The 22,293-nt window shown below is 37.9% G+C and overlaps 1 protein-coding gene across 2 annotated transcripts in view; it reads left to right on the top strand.

The window, feature by feature from the left end:
- The first annotated feature begins 266 nt into the window (after positions 1 to 266).
- cntnap5l (contactin associated protein family member 5 like) overlaps positions 267 to 22,293 on the top strand; it is a 98,339-nt gene continuing 76,312 nt past the window's right edge. For both annotated transcript variants that reach the window (XM_026927812.3, XM_026927803.3), the window contains exon 1: positions 267 to 541. In XM_026927812.3, the coding sequence (XP_026783613.3) occupies positions 463 to 541 (79 nt within the window). In that variant the 5' untranslated portion in view covers positions 267 to 462. The remainder of the gene's footprint in view (positions 542 to 22,293) is intronic.

Below are 22,293 nucleotides of genomic sequence, written 5' to 3'. Positions count from 1 at the left end.
TCTACAAAATTGAAGACCTTTCTATAGACCTAGAAAAAAAACTGGTATTTCCTTGTGTGTTCCCTTATGTGCTTCCTTGTTTCATTGTATGTAGAGTTTTTGTTCTCATTATATGGATTTTATATGGATATATGTGTTATTTGGGGTCTGTAATCGTGCCACACACACACACACACACACACACACCCGCACACACACAGACACACGAGAGAGAGAGAAAGAGAGAGAGAGAGAGAGAGAGAGCACATTAACGGTGATGCGTCCAGTGATCCTCTCTCTCTCTCTCTCTCTCTCTCTCCTGGTGTGTGTGGGTATGCGTGTGTGTGAGGTGGGAGAACGAAAGTAGCACGAACAGAGAAACTTGGGAGTCTTTGAGCTATTTTCACAAGAGGCTGGAGCTGGCGAGGTGTTGTGGAAAGAAGCGTTTAGCTGTAAAGCGGACTAGGCTGCTCTTTCTAAACGATGGGATTCCACAGCGCCATCGGCGTGCTCCTCATCACCAGCCTCAGTGGGTTTACTTCAGCTTTGGGAGCGAGCAGCTGTGAGTGTTATTCTTTCAAGTGTTTTCCATTCAAATCCTGAGTGTTATGAATGAATAGCACAGAGTATCCACTTACACGGTGTTCATTTACGCCCAGCTGAATTGTGCGTAAATTCCGCGCTGCCAATTTTGGAAAAGAAACAAAGAAAAAAAATTCTGGTTAAAACTGAGTTTGAAATAAAGTGGCATTAGCTAGCATTGTACAATGATTTGTATAATACTTTACTGGGATATACGAGCTTATTGGGAGAAAATAATAATAAAAGACTGAGTGTTATTTTTTTTTTTTTAAAACTAATATATGTATATATAATTACGCATCAAGTCTGTTTCAGTTGCTCATCTAGCTCGGTGCATGACTGCTCAGCTTTTTTTTTTTTTTTGTTTAATTCTCTATTATATTGTCATCTGTTTGGGAAACTCAGCTGAGAACCTCTAACTGTATTTCGCGCAAGGTATGTGACTAATGCCATCTAAGAGTCTAATGGTTTATAGCCTACATTTTCTCCTGTGCTCATGTGCTTGTCTGACTGTAAAGGCATCTCATAAACCTCCATATTCTGTATTGGAGTAATCAGGAGTATATCCTCATCAAATACAATAGTGGCAATGATAGTATAGTAATATGTGAGTAAGCCACCAAGCCTAGCTCAGGCGAATTGCCCAGTTATAGACACTGAGAGACAGAAGGAAGGAGGAAAGGAAAGGGTGAGGAAATAATGCCACTGTCAAAAAATGTTTTACGCGCCGATCGTAAAATACATTAGGTGAACAGAATTGCTCTGCAGAATGGCCCTTTTTTTTCAGCTCTCTCTATCTTACTCCTTGAGAGCTCACTGACTTTCATGCGCACATTTATGATGTCATGTAATCTCATCTGGGGGCATGAGAGCGCGGGAAACGCTTGCCAAGTCGTGCGCACGCAGAGCTTTAAGCGCCCTGGCGCTCAAGTGCCAATCTTTTGCTGCTTTCTAGTTCTTGCTGAGGGGGCATGGTGGCTTTGTGGTTAGCAAGTTTGCTGCGCGCCTCCAGGGTTGGGGTTCGATTCTTCCACCCTGTCTGCGTGTCTGCATGGAGCTTGCACGTTCCCCCACTGCTTTGGGGGTTTCCTCCGGGTACTCCGGTTTCCTCCCCCGGTCCAAAGACATGCGTTATAAGCTGATTGGCATCTCTAAATTGTCCGTAGTGTGTGTGTGTGTGTGTGAGAGAGAGAGTGATGGATTGGTACCCCATCCAGGGTGTCCCCTGCCTTGCTCCCCGAGTCCCCAGGGATAGGCTCCAGGCTCCCCACAACCCTGTGTAGAATAAGTGGTACAGAAAAAGGAAGAATGGATGAATAGTTCTCGTTGGAAGATTGTGTGTAAGGGTTTGAAGGTGGTAATTACGACGTGGTGTGTGTTCAAGTGACTGTGGGCGTGAGAGAACTTCTTTGGTTAAATTATTTTTTTTAGCAGCCTATCATCAACTACAGGAAGCTTATTTTGCTGCACTGAATGTACTGAAAGGAAACAAAGAACTAAAGTGTTTACATGCATAATTACAACTTAAATCTGACCATCTGCTGTAAACATTACTTTCATATTTGTTATTGACGCGCCCCCAACTTGGAAAAATATGTGAATTCACGCACGTTCATTTTTCTGACACATTTGCACACGAACTCTCTCTCTCTCTCTCTGTGTGCGTGTGTGTGTGTGTGAGGGGGTGTGTGTGTGTGAGTGTGTTGTTTGGGAGGGATTTGACGTTGGTAATATCTTGGTGGAGACCAAATATCCCCACAAGAATAGGAATATCTGAATATCTGTTTGACCTTCTCTGGACTTTTTTATTTCACAAAAACTAACTAACTAACTAACTAACTAACTAAATAAATAAATAAATAAATAAGCAAATAAATTAGGTGTAGACATATAAGCTGTATTAACAATTATGTCAATTATGTCCTCACACGCTTATTAAGGCAAAATTGTGTGTGTGTGTGTGTGTGTGTGTGTGTGTGTGTGTGTGTGTGTGTGCGCGCGCATGTATGTGTGTGTGTGTGTGTGTGTGTGTGTGAAAAGGACAATATATTCTACTATATAAAGTGATCTAGTATACTGCCCTGGAGAGCAGCAGCCAGGCTGAGAATCATGTTTTCTCTCTTTTAACCAAATTTAGTTAATTAACAGCTTGGTAATTAGCTGAAGAGTTGAATGAAGCGAATAATTAAATAACTTAGAATGACTTAGAAGTAACTTAGAATAAAAATACTGATGGTCCCGTGGTCCCATATAATTGCCTTTCGACAACCCTGTATTAGACAAAATTATACTGTGTATGTATTTCCACTCTTGTAAGCTATACTGAACCTCAAACCATATATTATTCAACATATTGTCTTGTCTTGGAGTAATTAGGGTTATCCAGGAGCGTCCTTGTCAAACGCAGTAGCATCGTGGCAATAAGTGAGTGAGTCCACAGTAATATAATTATGAATGTATAAGCCATAGTATGGGTGAACCACTCAGTTAGACACTGACAGCTAGAAGAAGAGGAAGAAAGAATAGGTGAGCAGAAATTAGTGCGTTTGCATTATTTCCCCCATTTCCCCCAATTATAATGCATATCAGTTTGACAGTATTGCTCTGTGTTAAAAAAAATGCCAAACTAACCAAGGGGCACTTGCAATTATTAGGCTTATACCACATTTCTCATTTTTTTTTGGAAAAAAAATATTACACAAAAAACATCTTAGACCATTGTGTTTTAGATAACATAGCTGCACATTTCATTGTATATCTACCATACCACCTAGATTCATCACACTGAGGGCCTTACAGTTGACTTATGATAAGTAACTTTAAAATAATCTTACTTGTGATGTTAGATGTAAATATACTTTGTGTCCAACTTTAATGGTGAAGGCATAAAAGCTGGAAAGCAGAGAAGTTCTCAGGAGATTAGGGTCAGTGTATTCAACTGAATCCTCCACCATCTGTGTGAGAGATGTAACGAGGCATGATATTCATAGTCAGTTTCTACATCTCGCAGGAAGGTGAGTGGTCACGGCTATGATCACAGCAGCCTGTGATCCAGTGCTGAAGCTTTCCATGTGACTATAGGGTTCAGCACCATGGAGAACAACAGTTTTCTCTCAGTGTCCCAAGTTTATTCTACTGTTTCAGAATTTTTAAAGCTGTTTCAGAATTTAGAAAGCATAGTCAAAATGAACTATGTTTATTGGGCTCTGTCTGGATCAGTCTGTGCGTGCTGTTGTTTGTGAGTGGATATATGCTGAAAATCACAGTGGATTATATACAGTTGATGCCAAAAGTTTACACACACCTAGGCTAAAGATATCCAAACACAATTTTCACACATGTTACCATACATTTCCTGTGTTAAGTCAATTAGGTTACTACTTTATTTCCATCTTGAGGGCAAGATGGATGGAGCCAAATACAGGGCAGAGGTTTATCTTAATGTCATTAAATAACTAATAATAGGTATAACTCATTTTTCTTATTGAAAACAAAAAAAGCTGCAGAGGTACTTGGATTCATATAAATAAGTTCTGGAAGGCAATCACTTCAAAACCAAGAGGTGACTGGATCCTGCTCCCAAATGATCTGGCACAAATTATGTACTGCAGGGTGGTGAATACATATGCAACCAACAAATGTTTGTCTCTTGTTTAATTAACCAAAAACATTTTACAGCTTCAAATGTTAGACATATTATGTAAATCAAATGATAAAAAATTCCAATTAAGTCCATTTCAATTCCAGGTTGCAAAGCAACAAAATGTGTGAAAGATCAAGGGGTGTGAATACATATGCTAGGCACTGTATAATGTCCATACTCCTTGGTTTCTAGTTTCCCAGGAAGGTGTATAATTTAACTAAGATCCACGATTTTTGACAGCAGATCTATATATTCAGGTGTGTCTCCTGAGATGCCTGAGCTGTCTTCATCTGTAATTACAGCTTTGCCTCAAACAAGTTCCTGCAAAGATCTTGAGCCCAAGACAATGAACCACCATGGAAATGATATCAAAATACTTTATAGGATGGATTATCCAAAATAAAATAATCTGATTCCACTTCAGTCAGCAGATGGCAAAGGATTAAGTCAAATGCATATCAGTCAATTTGAAAGACCTGATGTGCACACATTGCACTAATGCAGTGGCATATTTCATTTTCCATGGAACATATCTGTTTTCTTTAAGATTTTGACAGTTGGTTTTGATAGGCATACCTTAAAAAATATTCACAAAGAAGAAATGAAGTGAAGGTAACATGAAAAAAATGTGAATTGGGTTATCCTTATAAAAACTAAAGATTATGTATGCAGCCATTGTCTGTGATTGAGTGGCAGACTGCCAGTTTCCTTTTGGAACTAGTGGAGTATTCCCATTTGCTTATTTCTGTGCCCAATAACAATAGCAAAGCTGTCACCCCATGATTGTAACCATGACCATGACCCCACAAGAGCAATCTGTAAAAGGTCCCCTCTACATCAATGCTTGTCCTCTTGCCTTTCTCCATCATGCAATAACAGGCAGTATTCATTACTAGTGCTGATACAGCTCTTTATTGGATAAGAATCACTCAATATTCTGACACTATTATCATTCAAAATCACCACAGAGCACATGGTCTGAGATGAAGGAAGATTCAGTCATTAAAAATTTGCAAAGGTAGATGGTGAGCTCCATGTCACTGCTTCAGAAATATCTGCAAGTGACACTCCTATTAGTGCCATCCAGGCAGTAGTTATACTGTGAGTTGAATGATATTTAATGGAAAAAAGGTATGACTTGACCTGCATTCAAGTATGTTTGCACAATCACTTCCTTGACCCAATGGGCTAACCTGTCTCTAGACAGCTGAGCCCCTTTATGGTGCTTCACAAAGCACACAAACAGCTGGTCAGTAACTTGAGAGTCCTGAATGGTCGATAGGTTTATTATTATACCACGGCATCAATACTGTACCTTTGGCAGGATTGCTGGGTTTGACCAGAGCATGACCTTTAAATGCCAGTCTCTTAAACAGGTACTGCATGCTGACCAATAATGTATACAATTTTCCAACTCATCTGACCATACTGACTGCCAGAAAAACAGTCTTAAGTGACACTCACTGTATTTCTGCATCTTGTACTGTTTCATATGTCAAGTTGCACAAACTGCTTAGCATCATGTTCAGGTCTCACAGTGGAATCACTGTTTTATGTGAAAGTCAGAGATGTTCCACACCTTTAAGGAAAGATTTGAGTAGTTTATGCACTCCCAGCAGCAAACCATCAGTCTGTTCCTGGTGTGAGGATAATGCTGCCACATACACTTTTAAGGTAGAATCCAAAAAGAGAAGCTTGTTGCCAATGCTGCAAAACACCAAAAGATGGTTTATGGTGCAAGGCAATAGGTTTATGCTCAGAACACTCTCTGGAATATGTCTGACCCTTTGTGAACATGCCAGTAAGCTAGAGTTGCTCCCAAGGGCCAGACACATATTTTCTAGATGTGTTGTCTGCTGTGCCACAGTGAGCCGTGCATCCAGGGCAGCTAGTCCAATCTTCTGGATAGAAGGCATACAGTGCCAGTTAGAAATGTCAACAACAAGCAGAACAATGGATCATTTAACCCAAATGGGGATAGTAATGACACTGTTTGCATAATCTGTGGAATGCACTACAGTGTCATCCATAACAGTGACAGTGGTATAAAGGCATACAGCTGTAGATTTGGTCACCTGTGTGCCATTGCATCCTGGTCCAAAGCCTCTGTCTTTGCATTGTCCATGAACCACATTGGACAGTGAGTTTTCTCTGTTTGCAAACAGATCAACTTCTGCTCTTTAGCAGAAGTCAAAAAGCTCTTCCAAATTTGCTGAACTTTTACTTAAGCCTGTGCCAATCTTCAGGTACAGGCTTGCTGCAAGACAACACATCCATTTTCTGATTGAATCAGCCTAGTAGGTAGGCAGTTCCTAAAGACAGATATACAGCTCTTATAGTCAAGGGCACATGTGGCATGCAAGTAAAGTGTCATACCAATGAACTGCAGAGTCTGTGCAGAAGTCAAATGACTATTCCCTGCTGTTGGTCTGTCCACACAGCAGCCAGTTGACCCGAGATAAAGGAGTACACATAGACCCTGGCATGGCAGGGCTCTAGGGCATCGCTCACACACTTTGTGAGCACCAAGGGTGCTAACCCAATGGGAAGGACTCTGAATTGGCATGCAACTTTAGAGTCCATGCTCACAGACCAATAGTGTCTGTTCACTGTTCTTGTCACATCTGGTATGTGCAACATACAGAATGGCAGTTGTTTTAAGAAGACACCTAGGTCTCTCAGATCCAGGAAGGGATCTCTTTTAGAACTAGGAAATAAAAGAACCTGGTCAGGTGTTTATATCAGTGTACCATTTCTATTGCTTATTTCTCTAGTAGTGACTGCATTTCCACAGTCAGTATAGCCCATTAGCTTGGGACTTACACCTCTCTGAGGCAAACCCCTGTGTTTGGAGGTGAGCATTGGTGAAGCTGGAAAGGATGCCCTGTGTTGTCTCACATGTTTAAATTGTGTCTCAGACCATTTAGTGCCTCTTTGGCCAAAAACCTGTCCAGGTACAGGCAACAGATAGCACAGAGAATTTTTGCAAGCCCTAGCGATGGCATTTGAGCCAACCAAACTTATATTCATCTGTTAGCAGTTCACACACCCTGTTGCCATGGCTCCCATAACTTAGTCTATAAGATCTCTGTGCCCATTGAATTTCCTGTTAGAAATACAGCATCATATGCTTTATAAACCAATGTATCAGCTCTCTTATGTTCAGGCTGTATGCTGTGCAGATTTACACGCAAGGTTTGAGCCCTAATGAGGCCACTGGTCTCTCAACCAAGGCATTGATATAAGCCTCATGCACTTGGCTTATGGCCACTGCCAGCTCCTTTATTCTACATTCCAATGCAGTAAAGACACTCACTCCTTCTCTTTCATGGAGCTGATCAGCTGCATCTTCTGTTTCTAGTTGTTCCTGCAGTGTCAACATATCAAAGAAGCTTACATTTTTCTTCCTAGTGGGCTCTGCGGCCATGTCTGTTGCACATTCCACTCTGTGCAGTGGCAAAACAGAATCAAAGGATGGTAATGAATAGCCAGCATTATTTCCACTGCCTGTGAGGCGCACATCATTATCAACATTATGTTGCATCGAGTTCAGGTTCTGTAAGTGCCCGGTGAAGATACTCTGGTCACAAACAATTTAGGCATTGATTGTGTTACTCAACCAACTCTATCAGAGTCTGGTAGAAGAAATAGAACACCATCGTGTCCTGAATACAAAAGGTTGGGAAAGTTGGAAAAGTTTGATCATTCAGATAAGCAAGTTATGACATTCTGGAGTTACTAAGGTTGAGAGATTAGATGCTCTGTGTCCACAGCACCCACACTTCAAAATATCTGCAAGTGACTCTCCTTATAGTGCAGTTGGTATTTGGCAAGGAAACAAGCAGAGGGAGTTCCAAAGGAAACTGCCCTGGTGGTCTGGAATGAAAAGAAGTAAAACATCTATTCTCATGTTCTCCATCTTTTTTTTTTCTTTCATACAATTACTGCATTCAGTAAATGTCACAAAGTGCACCTGGAATGCACAAGTACAGACATTAGAAAACAACAAACAATGTCCTCCTCCTCTTCTTCTTCTTCTTCTAGTTGTAGCACACATTTCTAACTCTGTGTAGGAGTTCTAGTGCTACTAACAAAGATATATGAGAGGGCACATAAGATGACATCTTACCTGAAGTGCTTAATCACAGTAACACACTGCACTGTGATGCAACTTCAGAAGACTGGGCAGAAATGTTATTTTGAGTTTACATTGTTGTACACTAAATTATATATTCAGGCATTTGTATCAAAAGATATAGCTCTTAGGCAGCTAAAAATTAGAAACTAGATATCAAAGAACCATTGAGGAAGGGCTGGGTTCTTCGAGGGTTCTTAGATACCTAAAGGTTCTACCTCAAATAGACAGAGAGACAAAGCAACAAACCTTTAAGGGTCATAGATGGAGGGTTTTTTTTCTAATGTTATATGACAAAAATGCTCAATATGGGTCTAAAGTCTACTACACTGAACCATGGTCCAAAGTGAAAATGAACATATTGAGAAGTAGCCAAATTTGAGGTGATCTATTATTCTTACACTTGCTTGTTCATATCAGTGGAAAAGGGAAAAATGAACATAATAATCAAATTCTAGGTTGCAAGTATTTGTAATTTATCAGCCTTTCTACCCAGAAAGTTGCATGAATATTTTGATATATTCATTCGTATTGTTTAGCACTTATTATTCTGACTTCACTGTCACTTGAGGAATATCAGTCCTGGCACCACATTTAAGAAGTACTCTGTGTGAATGTTACTGTTGCATAGATTTTAATATGAAAAGAAGAAAATATATTCTGACAAGGAAATAAAATATTCCACAACCATAAGATGCAAACAGTAAGCTTAGACACGTTTCACTTGCATGTTGTGCTTAATCTAATGGAACACATCTTCCCTATATCAGACATTAGTCATGCTGTTACTTGTCCAAGCTTATTCAAGAGCAGATTGCATGCAACAGCAATCATAGCAGTCAACATCTTTACTCTTTTAAAAAACACTAGACAGTGCTGCTGCACACAAAGAGCTGAGATGTACAGCTTACTGTATGTTGTTGCTTTCTTGATGTAGATTATGGATTACTGTGTCTACACTATGAAAGAATAAAAGTCTGTGATTACATCAAAAAGACAATCTGATGTGTGCTAACTAGCCTAGGTAATGGATGTGTTTTTATTTATTTATTTATTTATTTATTTTTACTCCCTAATTGCATGGCAAGGCTACTCTCTTTGAGTACAAGGAGTAAATGTCATAAAGTGCACTTGGAATGCACAAGAACAGACACACTGCAAAATATGACATTTTAGCAAATGAAAATATCTTAAATATAGTCAGATGTATCCAGTATGTCCTATTATAAGATTACCATAAATCAAATGTAAGATTTGTAGACATTTTGAGTAATTTCAAGTTCTAAATTTTCTTATTCTATTAGCAGATAATTTCGAAAAATAAATGTGTCAAATTAGCAAAATTATCTTCCAATTGAACAGGACAATTTCAAGCTTTATATTAGTAAAAAAAATCAAATTTCACTATATTCAATATATAATTTCTGGATAACATTTTTGCAGTGCATTCTCAAACCAGCAATGCCTTTATTTTAAATTTATTTTTCTCTTTGCTATTTGCAAGTGCACAAAGAGCACAGAATCAATCAGAACTGAGCAGAACCAATATTGTAAACTTCTGTTGGTTCTTCTGATCCAACTCCAGCATACAGTAAACTAAACTAGTTAGAAAAAATAGGTTATTTGTAGGCCCAATAAAGTAAGCTAAGAATAATTTTTTAATGCCAAAATAAGGTCAAATGCAATGTTATAATTTATCAATAGAGTTCTCAAATTCTGTATTTAAAAGTGCACAGATATGCTAGCTCACTGGATCACTTATTGGTTTAGCTAACTAAGCTGTTTTCCTGTCTATTGCAGACTTTAACCCAAATCTTTCAAGTTTAATTGACCTTGTTTCTTCATTCATGAACTGAATTCGTTTAATGTTATAACCTGTGCTACACATGTGAATGATACATTGAATGAAATCACCTGAGACTTGATGTAAGTTAGTAAGATGGAGGTAATACATATATAATGAACTAGTGGGCTGCACGAAATGAATATATGATATTATACCACAGCACAGCTGAATTCTGAATTCAGGACGCATGTAATAATTTTCTATAATAACACAGCTCTGAGAGTAGTTCTGTAACATAAGTGAAATGTTTATATTAATGCGCTTGCTCTAATGTGATATCATTCATATAGTAACAGCTCAGTCACAGAGACTTTAATGGTGGCTGCTCTATGTAGTGTAATGATGATAATAATAAACAGATTAAAACATGATTAAAACAAAGAAACATGTATAATCAATGAGACAGACATTTTGTACATGGCAACCATGTATTTTTTTTGTCTCACTGACTTTGAGAGATAATACAGGAGCGGCTGGTGAGGGGACAACTGTTTTTAGGTGCTATAATATAAATGATAACAGAAACTAACTTGCTTCGTGAATGCTACATAACATTAAAAGTAATTATAAACTTAAAAAGTGTGATGTGTCATTCATTAATAAATTCAAGCTTGTAGTCGTTGGCAAATTGCTGTAGGTATAAGGTAAATAACACACTTCGGACCATACTGTTACACAAAAATAATTCACTTTGGGGTGGTAACAGTCCTTCACTTCATATCACGCCACCCTGGTGTGGATTATTTTTGTATAACACCAGGGTCTGTCATGTGGTATCACTTACTTAATAAGAAGTAACAGAAATTTCAAATGAACATTTCTGCTCCAGAGTAGTTAATTAATAGAGTAAATTGCCCAGAGTAAGGATGATTATGATTTTGGTTGCATTTTTATTCCTAGTAAAATACCATTTACAAGAGGACAGGTAGGGATATTTTAGTGGTTAAGATTGACCATAAGGTTGTGAGTTACCTAATATACCTAAATACCTAACGTGTCATAGACCTCATTTTTGGCCCATGTTTCAGGCCTTAATGCTCAGTTTCTCAGCCATATGCTTGGATATGATTCTGCGGATGACAACCTCAGCGCTCAGTTGAAAAAATCTAATTGATTACTTAATATATTACCTTGTATCTCCTACTATATGTGATCATTTATAACATGTGAGACATTCAACCTGCAGTTGTTTTCCCTTCATGATAAGATGGCAGGCTTATTTTTGCTCATTAGCTGTCACAGAAAAGTCGTCGCATGGAAAATCCGCAATATTCTTCTGTCATTTGGATGTATTCTTTGTGGTGCATCCCTTCACTGCACTATTCTATGATAGACAGACTTTAGACACTCAAGCAGATGTGTTTTTGTTCCTTTCCTCCAGGCCTCAGGTACATGCTGTCATGCTTAATTAACTAGTAATTTAAGAATTTTCAAGCAAATACTGTGGCATGGATTGTTTGCTATTTTGTCTGGATATATTTTCTGCAGTCATGCTACTGGCATAATGGCATAGAAATAGCTGTATAGTCCTTTTTTTTAAAAAATGGATCGAGTATGTCAATATTCTTTTGAAAGCTACCTGCAGGTATGAGATTGCAGAGCTGAGTGGATACAAGTGTTTTATTACAAGAAAGAGAAAGAAAGTGGGGCATATTACCTGAATACAATCTATGAATGGTTCCACTAAGATTTGCTTGGTATCCATTGTGGCTTTGTGCACTTGAGTGAGCAGAAAGCTCACAAGTGACACAAATTCGATGTATGCTGCCAATGTATAGAACATGTGCTGCACTTCATTAAGCACCATCGTCATGATCAGTTTATTTTATGTCATTCTACAGTCGGTTCAGGTCCAAGCTGAAAGCTGAAAGTCCAGAAGGGATGCCGTTCTTATATCAGATTTACAACTGATTATATGATTATATAACTGATTACTCAATTAATTTATCTGGGGTCCCTGGAGGACTAGTGGTTAGGCCACTGCACTGTCATCGCCCTGGCCTGGGTTCGATCCCTGGCCAGGGAACCGACCCCAGCCACTTGGGTTGCACATGACAGTGCACTCCTAGTGCCGGTCCCAAGCCCAGATAAAACTGGGGAGGGTTGTGTCAGGAAAGGTGTCCAGCATTTAAAATAAATAAATAAATAAATCTGTGCCAAATCAAATGATCTGCTGTTGCGACCCCTCACCGGAGCAGCCAGAAGAAGAACAACAACTCAGTTAATTTAACTCAATTACAAAAATTAATTCTTGTTATTTCTATAGTGTTTTTAACATTTTAACAGACATAATCAGTTTATGGCTAGACATAACAGATTATGTTTAGAAGAACAGGCAAAGATTGGACAAGCAATCTGTCAGAGTTACAAGAGATACGTCAGGAAGAATGAGAGTGACCTTATTTCCATGTCTTTGGATCTCTCTCTCAGCCTGATATCAGTATTTCTGACAACTTGCTGTTTTTGGACTGTTGGCTTTCAAAACTAGTAAAATATGACCCATGCTTATACCCTGAATTAGATCCAAAATAATGAATGCAAGGAGATAAATTCTTCACGTTAGTGGGTGTGTTGATGATCCAGCACTGCACTGGTTCTGTAGTAGCCTAGTCATTAATTCTCAAAATGGAATCAAATCCTCACCATACTTACTCCACCATACTTTTCAACAGACCAGATGGAAAACTTCTTTCTTCACTCTCTTTAGCAGCTAATGCAAAGGGAAAAGCTAAGAAATATTCACTTTTTTTCATTGGCTATAATGAACAGTGGAATAATAGAAGTCGCTGATGGACCTGGACCATGGGACTGGATCAGGAAAAAAAAAACAGTGTGTGGGCGATGAAGAAAAGATTTCTTCTTTCTCCATGCAAGAGGGATTGATGATTGGCACACTATGAAGCAATAAGTTTTTTTTGTTTTTTGTTTTTTGTTTTTTTGTTTTTTTGTTTTTTTTTGTGAGCAACAATTCCATGAGCAGAAATGGACAACTCTCCATAGTTGATTTTCTTTATGACTCTGGAAGTCATACATAGATTGTTTTCATGTAATACATCCTGCATTTACTTTCGCAAATACACATTTAGATCTGTTATATGTAAAATTTACCCTACAGTTTAATTGTCTTATTGATTGGTTCTTGATGTGCAGAGTATTTCTAAAACTGCTGCAGTGAGAAGAGTAGTGATCACACAATAATCTGAAAAGCCACAGTTCATTGCTTTAACCAAGGCCAGCCAAGCATTGAAATTGCATCATAAGAGAGACAATTAGGGCATTGAAATTTCAGCATGAGAGAGACAATTAGGGATGAAATCCATTGTAATCAAGTTTTTTAGATAGTACAAGGTTAATGTGTATCTTGTTAAATTCATGGAAGTGGCACTTGCACAAACTTGGCTTTGTGTTAATGACTTCATCGACATACCAGTGCATGCATCATATTACAAACTGTTATCTGTCAGTAGACCTGTGTTATGTAGCACAAAGAAATTTCAGCTCCTTTTCAGTTTCCTGCACTTCATGAAATCAGGTTGGTGTCAAATCTCACAGTTCCTCACCTTTCCTTAACTCATTGGCTGCTTGGTATAAAATAATTTTGGGCAGATGTTTTATAGATCCACAGCGAAGACAACGAACACAGATTTGGCGCTTTCACCTTAGCATGTTTCTCAACAGGTTTGTTCCCCCGGTGATGACAGACTTTTCTATCAATATGATTCGTTTTAGCTTTAGCTTTCTGCATTTTGGGAAGTAGGAACAAGGCACAAACTGATTCATAAGAGCAGTAATGATGACTTCATTTATAGCGTTTACAGCATTAAGACTTACAGAACATATACTCATGCTAGTTCAATAAGTCAGGGTCTAAGAGTGCTTTCACATATGTCGTGTGTAGTCTGTGGTGCGTTTTCTCTTTGGTACAGTTCAATTGCACAGATGAAAGCATTCTCGGTTGAGGACCAAAATAACCAGTTAAGGACGGCCTACAGAGTTCCAATGAAACTGTAGTGTGGTGCAATTACAGTGAGAAAGCAGTTTGATCATGAATTGATCCAACTGTACAAAGTAAACGAAAAATGCCATGTATTTTGGCTGCAGGTGACATTTTTCTGCAGATGCAAGCTGATAAACTCTGCTAATGGACTGGGCTGTAGTGCTGCAGAAGTGCCATATGTTCTGGAGATTTCGACCGATGAAAAACAAAAGAAAACAAATGTAAATGTAAACAAAATATTTTCAACTAGCTATTTCTATAATTATTTAGTAATTTATTGAGCGCAGCTCGGTGTTGTCCATGCTTGGGTGATTTTTATGATTTCTACGCAGGCTTGGTAAAGTTTTTTCTGTCATCATATTTCTGATGAATTAATGTTGAATGAGTTTTATGAGTACTTTTTTCAGCCCTACACAACCCCCAGTCTACATTTATTTGTTTTTTGTTTTTTTACATGAGGAAATAAATCAAATCATATCAACCAAAACCAAAAATATCAAATTACACTCTGCTTCGGACTCAACAACTGCCCTAATAATACCATTGCACTAAACCCTGTTATAAAGAAGTTATTACAACATGAAAAGAGACCAGGTAGCAAGGTTTATATATATATAGATATAGATATAGATAGATAGATAGATAGATAGATATAGATATATGTAAATAAAATATATCCCTTCATATGCCCCCACCCAATAATGTATCTGACATATTTACCAGACAATTGCAACACATTGCTTTGAATTCTGATGACTAGTAGGTAATATTTTCTTTGTGATCTTTGTCCATGCTGCAAGTATGACTAACTAGCCATGGTCCAGACCACTCCTGAGTCATTATCACATCAAAAGAAACCAGCAAAATAACATTACTGTGCAGGTCCCAATATCCCTCAAGCCATCTTCCTCAATTTCCCATATTTATGATTCAGTTCCCTTCTTCCCTTTTCTCTTATGTAGAATATTCCTGAAGATATATAAAAACGAGAAAATGCAGTTAGACTCTCTGAAATATAACTATAAATACCAGTTGTGCCCTCAACCTTAAATAGTAATGCATTTACCAGTCTAATTTGTCATAATTTTATAATAAAATGACCGCAACTTACCTTCCTTCCTCCAACAACAAACAGACACTTATTGGCTACATTACATTAGGGAGGTAGAAGAGAGGAGTGACGGATGGAAAAACGAGGAGGATGGAAGGTGGGGAGGGGGCAAGGGTCCTAAACTGATGAGGCTTGAGCCAAGGCTCGCAGATGAAGATCAAAATAGGCAGGCAGGGATTTTACACAGATTAAAGCAGAATGGAGCACAAACAAAATCCTCCTGGGTTTTAATGAGGGGAAATTAAGCCCATGGTTGAGAGTCTGATGAATACAAGCAAAATAAGCCCCAAACAAAACGTCCTTAAAAAGAAACATGGCATTTTCTCTAACCAATGTGTTTACCACCCATGAGTTAATGCAGCACATTTTCTAAACAGAACCGTAGGAAGAAAGCTTGGGGTCAGGCCGATTTTCAATTACCATTTATTTCCTCTTAATACAGATAGGCCACTGATTCTTTTATAAGTGCCTTTTTAATGACTGTTTTTAGAATGCAATACTGTTTATTGCAGGAATTCTAATACAACCTCTTTATTTAAACATACGACCCCGTTTCCAAAAAAGTTGGGACGCTGTGTAAAATGTAAATAAAAACAGAATGCAATGATTTGCAAATCATTTAAACCCTATATTTAATTGATAATAGTACAAAGACAACATATCAGATGTTGAAACATGTTGAAATTTTATGTTTTTTTTTAGAAAAATACATGTTCATTTTGAATTTGATGCCAGCAACACGTTTCAAAAAAGATGGGACAGAGGCATGTTTACCACTGTGTTGCATCACCTCTTCTTTTAACAACACTCTGTAAGCATTTGGGAACTGAGGAGACCAGTTGCTGTAATTTTGAAAGCGAAGTGTTTTCCCATTCTTGCTTGATATAGGATTTCAGTTGCTCAACAGTTCAGGGCCCCCTTTGTTGTTTTTTTTTTTTTTTTCGTTTTATAATGTGCCAAATGTTTTCAATGGGTGGCAGGTCTGTACTGCAGGCAGGCCAGTTTAGCACCCAGACTCTTTTACTACAGAGCCATGCTGTTGTAAAACATGCAGAATGTAGTTTGGCATTGTCGTGCTGAAATAAGCAAGACCTTCCCTGAAGGTAGGCCTTCCCTCCAAATATGTTCCATTTACATATATGTTGCTCCAAAACCTGTATATATCGTTGTGCATTGATGGTACCTTCACAGATATGCAAGTTACCCGTGCCACGTGCACTAATGCACCCCCATACCATCACAGATGCTGGATTTTGAACTGTGTGCTGATAACAAGCTGGATAGTCGACGAACTGTGTTCACTGTCAGTTTTTCAGAACTGTTCCTGAGCCCATGCAGTGATTTCCACTACAGAATCATGTCTGTTTTTAATGCAGTGCTGCCCGTGGGCCCGAAGATCTCAGCCATTCAGTATTAGTTTTCGGCCTTGTCCCTTGCATACAGAGATTTCTCTGAAGTCTCTGAATCTTTTAATGCCCCATGTACATCCATGTACCATGAATGATGAAATCCCGAAATTCTGTGCAATGTTACTTTGAGAACCGTTATTCTTAAATTGTTGAACTATTTGCCCATGCAGTCTTTCATAGAGTGGTGAACCCCTCCCCATCTTTACTTCTGAAAAACTCAGACTCTCTGGGATACACTTTTTACAGCCAATCTTGTTATTGATCTGTTGTCTAACTAGTTGTGAGATGTTCCACCAGGTGCTTTTTTAGCATTACAGGTTTTTGTCGCCCCCGTTTCAACCTTTTTGAAATGTGTTCCTGGCATCAAATTCAAAATGAGCATATATTTGATATATTGTGTTTGTACTATTTTCAATTAAACATGGGTTTTAAATGATTTGCAAATCACTGCATTCTGTTGTTATTTACATTTTACACAGTGTCCCAACTTTTTTGGAAATGGGGTTGTAGATGAAGATATAATAAATCTATTTCACACATCTAGTATGAAATTTTTTGGTATGGATCAAAATACACATCCCATGGCTTCTCCAAATGTGCATTTTACTTACACAACCACTAAAAGTAAATGGACCCATTTAATTTCTAATAGGCTTTTGGTTATCCTATTACCAAAAAGCTCCTGGATGCACAATAGCACTATTGATTGACAAGCAGATTGGTGGAAATTCAATAATCACACCTTAATCTGTCATTAATCCTACTAATCACAGTGATCATGGCAACCCATCAGTTGAGTGAACGAGCTATAAATGGCTCGGAGCTGTCTGGCTAAAACAGCTGCCATGTACATTGATTCAAGTGGATTGTGTGAAGTGCATGCTGTTGTGATTGCACACATCTTGTTTTGCTGTCTTATCTTTGCCATCTATCCAACTTTCTTATACTTTTTATAACATTTTCACCTTCACAACTTTTTCTTCATATTTTTTTCCAAACTATTTATAACATTTCTAACTTCATTTCATGTCTGTTCCTTCCCCATCTTTTGTCCTCTCGAGTGTTAATGGTGGCAGCCCTTGTACTCTGTGTTCTGTTTGATAGGACATTGGCTATGTAAAGGAGTGGGGCAATAATAGCTGACCTTTAGAATAATGATGGTGTGGACAGGTCAGAAGTGAAGGGCCCTTCATCAGCACCCCATCTGAACACTCAGAGACTCCGATTCACCTTTAGAACATCCGCTACTTGATATCAATCATCCAAACACTTCAAATTCTGGGGGCTCTCTACACTCCACAGTTTACTTGACTTTAGAGAAATATAATTATTCCATGTGATTAAGTGAATTTGCTTGTTTTTATTCACTGTAAGTTTGGGCGATCATCCAGTCATCCAATCACATAGTAACAGTGCAATGCATAAAATGATTCTGTTAATGTTCACATTAAACATCAGAATGGGGAAAAATGTGTTCTCGTTGACCATGTCATGGTTGTTGGTTCCAGATGGGCTGGTCTGAGTATTTTACTGATGATCTACTGGGATTTTCGAGCACGACAGTCTCTAGAGTTTACATAGAATGGAATTTTTTTGTGAAAAAAAAACATCCACTTAGCAGCAGTTCTGCATGCAAAAACACCTTGTTGATGAGAGAGGTCAGAGGAACAGCAAGGCTACAGTAACTTACACTGATCTGCCATGACATTAAAACCACTGACAGGTGAAGCGGATAACATTGATTATCTCTTTACAGTGGCACCTATCAAGGGGTGGGGTATATTAGGCAGCAAGTGAACAGACAGTTCTTGAAGTTGGAAGCAGGAAAAATGGGCAAGCGTAAGGATCTGAGCGACTCTGACAAGGGCCAAATTTTGACAGCTAGACGACTGGGTCAGAGCATCTTCAAAACAACAGGTCTTGTGGGGTGTTCCCGGTATGCTGTGGTTAGTACCTACCAAAAGTGGTCCAAGGAAGGACAACCCGTGAACCAGCGACAGGCTCACTGTTGCGCATGAGGAGTGAAGGCTAGTCCGTCTGTTCTGATCCCACAGAAGAGCTATTGTAGCACAAATTGCTGAAAAGTTAAAGCTGGCTATGATAGAAAGGTGTCAGAACACACAGTGCATCACAGCTTGCTGCATATGGGGCTGCGTAGCCGCAGACCGATCAGAGTGCCCATGCTGACCCTTGTCCATTCCCGAAAGTGCCTACAATGGGCACATGAGCATAAGAACTGGACTATGGAGCAATGGAAGAAGGCGACCTGGTCTAATGAATCATGTTTTCTTTCACATTATGTGGATGGTCGGGTGTGTGTGCGTTGCTTACCCGAGGAAGAGATGGCACCAGATTGCAATATGGGAAGAAAGCAAGCTGGCGGAGGCAGTGTGATGCTCTGGGTAATGTTCTGCTGGGAAAACCTTCGGTCCTGGCAAGCATGTGGATGTTACTTTGACAAGTACCACCTACCTAGATGTTGTTGCAGACCAAATACAACCCTTCATGGCAACTGTATTCCCTATTGGCAGTGACCTCTTTCAGCAGGATAATGCGCCCTGCCCCACTGAAAAACTCGTAACTTACAGGACTTAAAGGATCTGCTGCTAATGTCTTAGTGCCAGATACCACAGCACACCTTCAGAGGTCTTGTGGAGTCCATGCCTTGATGGGTCAGAGCTGTTTTGATGGCACAAGGGGGACCTACACAATATTAGGCAGGTGGTTTTAATGTTATGGCTGATCAGTGTAAATAGCCACTCTTTACAACTGTGGTGAACAGAAAAGCATCTCAGAATGCACAACACATTGAACCACGTCAAGTTCCACTCCTGTTAGCCAAGAACAGGAATCTGAGGCTACAGTAGGCACAAAACTGGATAGGTGAAGACTGGAAAAAGGTGAGCTTGTACCCACTGTTTTAAAAATGATTCAGATTTCCTACACTGTGCTCTAATGTTGGATTTTTTCTTGACCAACCCCCCAAAAAACAAGCACTTGTACTGCAAAAATTATATTTTAATATATTCAATATGGGCAAATTTATCTAATATTTCTTATATTTGATTTATTATAATGCCTTATGAAATTATTATAAATCAAATATAAGGTTAAGGACAAGACTATTTCATGCTTGAAATTAGTAACAAATGTCTATAAATAGGTTTAATAATCTTATATTTGGTTTATTGTAATCTTATGATAGGGAATACTATAGTTTTATTTTTTACTTGCTAAGACGTGTGCCTTTAAGTCTAAAATGTAGATAGTAATGAAAAGTCCACACTTCATTCTGTGATACATGACTTCATTCTGCGATGCATCAACATGTTAATTGGATAACACCTTCTAAAATACTATTCTAACATATATCAGATCATAAAAATGCACAGCAAATGGAAAAAAGCTGCATTTTTTAACAGAATTAACTGTTCAAGTATTTTTACACTCACAGATACTATCATTGTGTTGTCTATTTAAAAGATACTATTTAAATGCTATGCAAAAATATGAAGCTTTGGAGTGAAAAATGTGTGGATGATTCATAGGATTATTTACTTCATAATATTACTACTATATTTTGACCTTGCTTTTAAACAGCATTTCAAAATATGAACTTTAGGGTGCAATATGATGATAGATACAAAACCAAGACTAGACTTAATGCAGCTCCTTGCCGAAATGGCCTGCATGTGTTCATGGCCAGTATCATGGATAACTGAGACACAAGTTTGTTTTTTGGTGAACTCACTCATGCAAATGTTCAAGCAGTACTTAAGTCATAGTTAATTGTGAGTCATTTCAGTATTACAGATATGACACAATTCTCTAAACTCAGGTCACTGCTCTCAAAACCATTAACACAGCCGTCTGAACACTTTGTAATTATCTTAAATTGATTGTAAGTTTTTGTCATTTCATGCAAATTACAAATTACATACATAATTTTCTCAAAACACTATGCACAAAATTCTTCAATGTTTTCATAATAGATCATATAGCCAACTACAACTTTAATATATCACGAAAAAAGCAATTGCAGCTTTTTTATTGGTTTAACACAAATCACAAACATTTATGTACCATTTTTCCAAACACAACAAACAAAATTCTGTTATTTGTTAAATTCTCAGTTGCAAATGTTATGTTCTCAATTAGCCCCAAATTGATATCTTCTGAGTTAGTAATACACACAGCAGGAAATGCAAATTTCCTAATTGTTTACACAACTGTAAAAGGGGAAAAGAAAAAAGATTGCAATTCCACCATTCAAAATTCATCATTCTATATCTGAAATTCTATATCTATATCTATACCACATACCATCTATATATACCACAAAACTCCTCATTAAAAAACTTCATGATAAACATGTATTTTCATTCATGTTTGTGTGTGTCTACAGCTGTTTATGTTTTAAAATCAACAGAGAACACACTTGTAGTTTTGATGTTAATATTTATTTTTAATAAATGCATTACTGGAATAAAATGCAGTGCTTCATTATGCAGTACAATTGAACTGTTTGGCCAAGATAAGAGTGTGTTTAGTTGGCTGTGTTAATTGTTTTGAGAGCAATTACAATAATTTGGAGAAATGTGTAAAACTGATCAAGAAAAACTGTAACTCCTGACCTCTTTTTGCATGTGTAACTCAAATTACTAAAATGACCCAAGATTTGAATATAGTACTATGTTATTTCTCAGAATTGCAAATGGGCTTTATGCACTGTACTAATCTCAAAAACCGCAGCAATAATAACACAAATCCATGATAATAACAGTAATAACACACTTCTACAGGAAGCATACCTAATGAGATATACACTAACATGCACAAGTGCTTGTTGGATTTATTTAAAGACACACTTATTGAACAAACTGATTGCTACTGTATGGTACCAAGAAATGACCACCCTTTTTTCTTTAGCAGTCTAAATAGGTGGGCATTTCTTGGTGCTCAGAGTTTAGTGTATGAAACTCACACTCACTCAACAATAACTATTGTTTGTTAGTGCAGATAGTGTGCTATTGTGTGCCTAACTCCGTTTGCATGATCCTTGGAGAATACAGCACTTTGAGGAAATTTGTCTTATATCTGTGCTTCTGATAATTAAATCTAAACTTGGTTTTTATATTATCTATTGCCTATCTCAACTGCCAGAAACTCCACCGGGAAATTAGTTTTGTTTACTGAAATATCCTGCAACAAAGATTTCTAGAAGTGATAACACTTATGATAAGTGATTAGAGACCTAAGGTTTTGTGTTTAATCATTTTCTTTTGCACAAACAATTATATCAGTTCTTTTTTTTTTTTAAATGGTCTTGATGTCAACATCTTGCTTCAGTAATCCATTATTTTAAGCCTATACAGTATCAAATGCTGCCATAATGTTAAAAACCTTGTACACTTAATTTAAATCAGGGGTGTCCAAACGTTTTTAAAGGAGGCCATATTAGACCTCATTAAAATACCCTAAGGCCACAGTCATATACACATTCATATACACAGTAATATTGAAGTTGAAATAAAATAATGAAAATGATCTCAAAGTGCAGACTTTCAGCTTCAGAGTTAGAGTATTCAAAT

This window comes from Pangasianodon hypophthalmus, chromosome 11 (assembly GCF_027358585.1).
Source record: "Pangasianodon hypophthalmus isolate fPanHyp1 chromosome 11, fPanHyp1.pri, whole genome shotgun sequence".
In the NCBI taxonomy this organism is placed as follows: Eukaryota; Metazoa; Chordata; class Actinopteri; order Siluriformes; family Pangasiidae; genus Pangasianodon; species Pangasianodon hypophthalmus.
This window is presented reverse-complemented; position numbering and strand designations above follow the sequence as displayed.